This window comes from Octopus bimaculoides, chromosome 28, assembly GCF_001194135.2.
Source record: "Octopus bimaculoides isolate UCB-OBI-ISO-001 chromosome 28, ASM119413v2, whole genome shotgun sequence".
Classification (NCBI taxonomy): domain Eukaryota; kingdom Metazoa; phylum Mollusca; class Cephalopoda; order Octopoda; family Octopodidae; genus Octopus; species Octopus bimaculoides.
In genome coordinates this window covers 5,253,092-5,256,181 of record NC_069008.1, presented here as the reverse complement: position 1 = coordinate 5,256,181, position 3,090 = coordinate 5,253,092, and the positions used below count along the sequence as shown (strand labels likewise).

Sequence of the window (3,090 nt, the reverse complement as noted above, 5' to 3'; positions counted from 1 at the left end):
TATATATATATATATATATATATATATATATATATATATATACATATGCATATATACACACACACACACACATATATATATATATATTTCGACCAGTCTTTCGCAACAGAAACAGCTGTCTGGTTAAATTATATACCATAGAATACCATCCCGAAATATAGCAGATATTGATAATAAATAGAATAAGGTAAGGGAAGATAACTCAGACAGACAGGTGGCGTGAATTTGAATGATTATGTCAAGGACTTGACAGCTGATTGTGCGTCGTTTTTATTTTTACAGTGGATTTGGTCACAGAGAATGCCATAGCAGAAGTGGAACACGATTCAAAAGTGGATTGGTTAGAGGTGAGTAGCTGTGAGAATGAGTGAGAGGTATGGAACCACGGACAGTAAACAGCCACTCTCTCTTTCTCTCTGTTATACACACATACACACACACACTCACACACATTTACATGCACACATCTATATGCACAGAAATTTCAGCAGAAATATGGTAAGGAAAGGGTTAATAATGACAAAGTTATTTCACTAAATTCTTTTTTTTTCAAAAATATTTGAACAAATGTGATATATTTCAGCAGAAATATGTTAGCGAAACGTTTAATAACAAAGTTACTTCGTTATATTCTAAATTAATTGAAACAAAAGTAGAGTATTTTAATTGAAATATAATAATCTATAATAACAAATGCAAAAGTGAATGTCAGTGTGTCACACTTTTTCAACTTTAACTCCTCCGACCCCCTCTCTCACTATTCAATGACACTTCTACTATTCCTCATGCTTTACACCTCTCTCACTATTCAATGACACTTCTACTATTCCTCATGCTTTACCCCTCTCTCACTGTTCAATGTCTCTTCGACTTTACTTCATTCTTGGTTTTTTTTTCTCAATCCTAACATTTCGAAAAAATCTTTCTCTAAATATTAAAACTGTATCAAGTAATTTAACCATAACACGTGCTTCATAATGTTTTCGGAACTGCAATACATATTGAACTCACTCTCTCTCATGCAATATTACTTCTCATAACTCTCTACCATAGAAATATTGGAAACTTAGTATTTTTTCAGACATTAATATAATTTGTGAGACCTATTTTCATGCCGTAGGTCGTCAGAGCTATGGAAACTTAGCGCACTCCAACTGCATGAAAATAGATTCGACTAATTTTATTATTACTTTAAAAAATACTAAATTTCAAAAATTTTTCTGGTCAAATACGCTTAGAGCAATTCCAAACCATAAAAATCGCACTTAAAAATACTGTTTAGTGACAGTGGTGTAATTTTCCTTCAAGCTACGAACAGGAGTTTAGGTATGTACCAGCTACTACAAATAATTGTTTGTATGAAAAGTAATGCCCTACGTACATCAAATTGTCTTTAAATTAAATGGCGGTAGAAGAATTATCGTTGAATTTTTAAAAGATAATTTTATTGTTGCCGACAGCCAGCAGTATGCTGTTTGTTCAAAGGTAGGGAATGGAAACAAGCTATTTGTACTGACCCCTGAATGGGAAGACAAAAAATATTGCTTATCATGCAGCTTTGCGATAAGTTTCAAGTCAACAAATTATATCATTGTTTTGATGAAAATTGTTCATTGCTTCAAAAATATTGTTCGAGTTTAATAAAATTTGATATGTACTCAGTGCATGAAGTGTCTTCGTTGGGCTTAAGGCCCAGTGAAGAGCCCTATCAGGTGGCTTTTAAGCTGATAACAAACATGACTAAATTCTTTATTATTTTCAAAAATATTTGAACAAACGTAGAACATGTCAAGCAAAATATGTGAGAAAAAGAGTTAATTCTCCACAATAAATAGCCAATGATTTTTAACCCAGGTTCTCTTGTGTTTCCTTGAAAATATGATGTTAGTTTTCAGTAACCCCTAATGTGTGTCAAGTTTATCTCTCATACTTTTGTGTTTTTTTTTTGTTTTTTTTCAATTTCCTTTTTTTCTTTTTTTTTTCTTTTCCAGCTCAACGAAACTGGACGATATCTGTTGTTTCGGGACAAGAAACTGAAGGTTTGTTATGTGTGTGTGTGTTTGCATGTTTGCACACGTATGTGTGTGTGCCTCTGTGCATGTGTGTGGGTGTGTGTGTGTGTGTGTATTGTATATATATTTCTTTGTATGTGTCAATATGTGTGTGTGTGTGCCTGTACATGTATGTGTGCATAATTATTTGTTTGCTTATGTTGTGTATGTATGTGTGTTTGGCTGTTTTCTATTGTATACGTATGTGTGTATACTGATATGTGTATGCGTGCATGTGTAATTTTTTGTGCTTGTTTCTCTGTGCGTGTGTGTATGTTTACTTATATATATATATATATATATATATATATATCAGATTGGAGCCTGATGTAGCCATCTGGTTCACCAGTCCTCAGTCAAATCGTCCAACCCATGCTAGCATGGAAAGCGGACGTTAAACGATGATGATGATGATATGTATGTATATATGTATGTATGTATGTGTATTGTGATATGCATGTGTGTGTGTGTGGCTGTTTTCTAATATATGTGTATGTGTGTGTGTTTATTTAAAATCAGGAAGCCAACTGACAATTTTAATTTGCATTATTTTTATTCTCCTCCTCCTTGACCATGACCATCCCCTGTGAACTGGCAGCTGAATCTGTACTTCATCGAAGCTCAACAGAGGGTCACCATCTTGAACTCCTGTCTCTACGTACAGGTAAGGGTTTGACACTCTTAACACTGCACGCGCGCGCGTGTGTGCGTGTGTGTGTGAGTAATAGATCACCTTAGTTTTACCCAGCTGTTTCCATCTTTGTTGCCAGGTGGCTCGACAAACATGTAAGTACCCCACGCGCACATTGAGGTACCCCCCCCCCTAATTTCCTTCTCTCTTTTTATTTGACTCTTTTCCAGTGGGTACCAGGCAGTGATGTGGTTGTGGCACAGAACCGAGGTAACTTGTGCATTTGGTACAACATAGAGGCCTACGAGAAGGTTACAATGATCCCTCTGAAGGTAGGTACTAGTCATCATCATCATCATCATCATCATTATTATTATTATTATTATTATTATTATTATTATTATTATT

The 3,090-nt window shown here is 34.6% G+C and overlaps 1 protein-coding gene across 1 annotated transcript in view; it reads left to right on the top strand.

Moving 5' to 3' along the window:
- The window catches only part of LOC106873882 (intraflagellar transport protein 172 homolog), a 94,584-nt gene that overhangs the window by 19,937 nt on the left and 71,557 nt on the right, over window positions 1-3,090 (top strand). Inside the window, exons 14-17 of the mRNA XM_052977743.1 lie at window positions 283-347; window positions 1,992-2,039; window positions 2,650-2,715; window positions 2,913-3,014. Coding sequence (XP_052833703.1) covers window positions 283-347; window positions 1,992-2,039; window positions 2,650-2,715; window positions 2,913-3,014 — 281 coding nt within the window. The remainder of the gene's footprint in view (window positions 1-282; window positions 348-1,991; window positions 2,040-2,649; window positions 2,716-2,912; window positions 3,015-3,090) is intronic.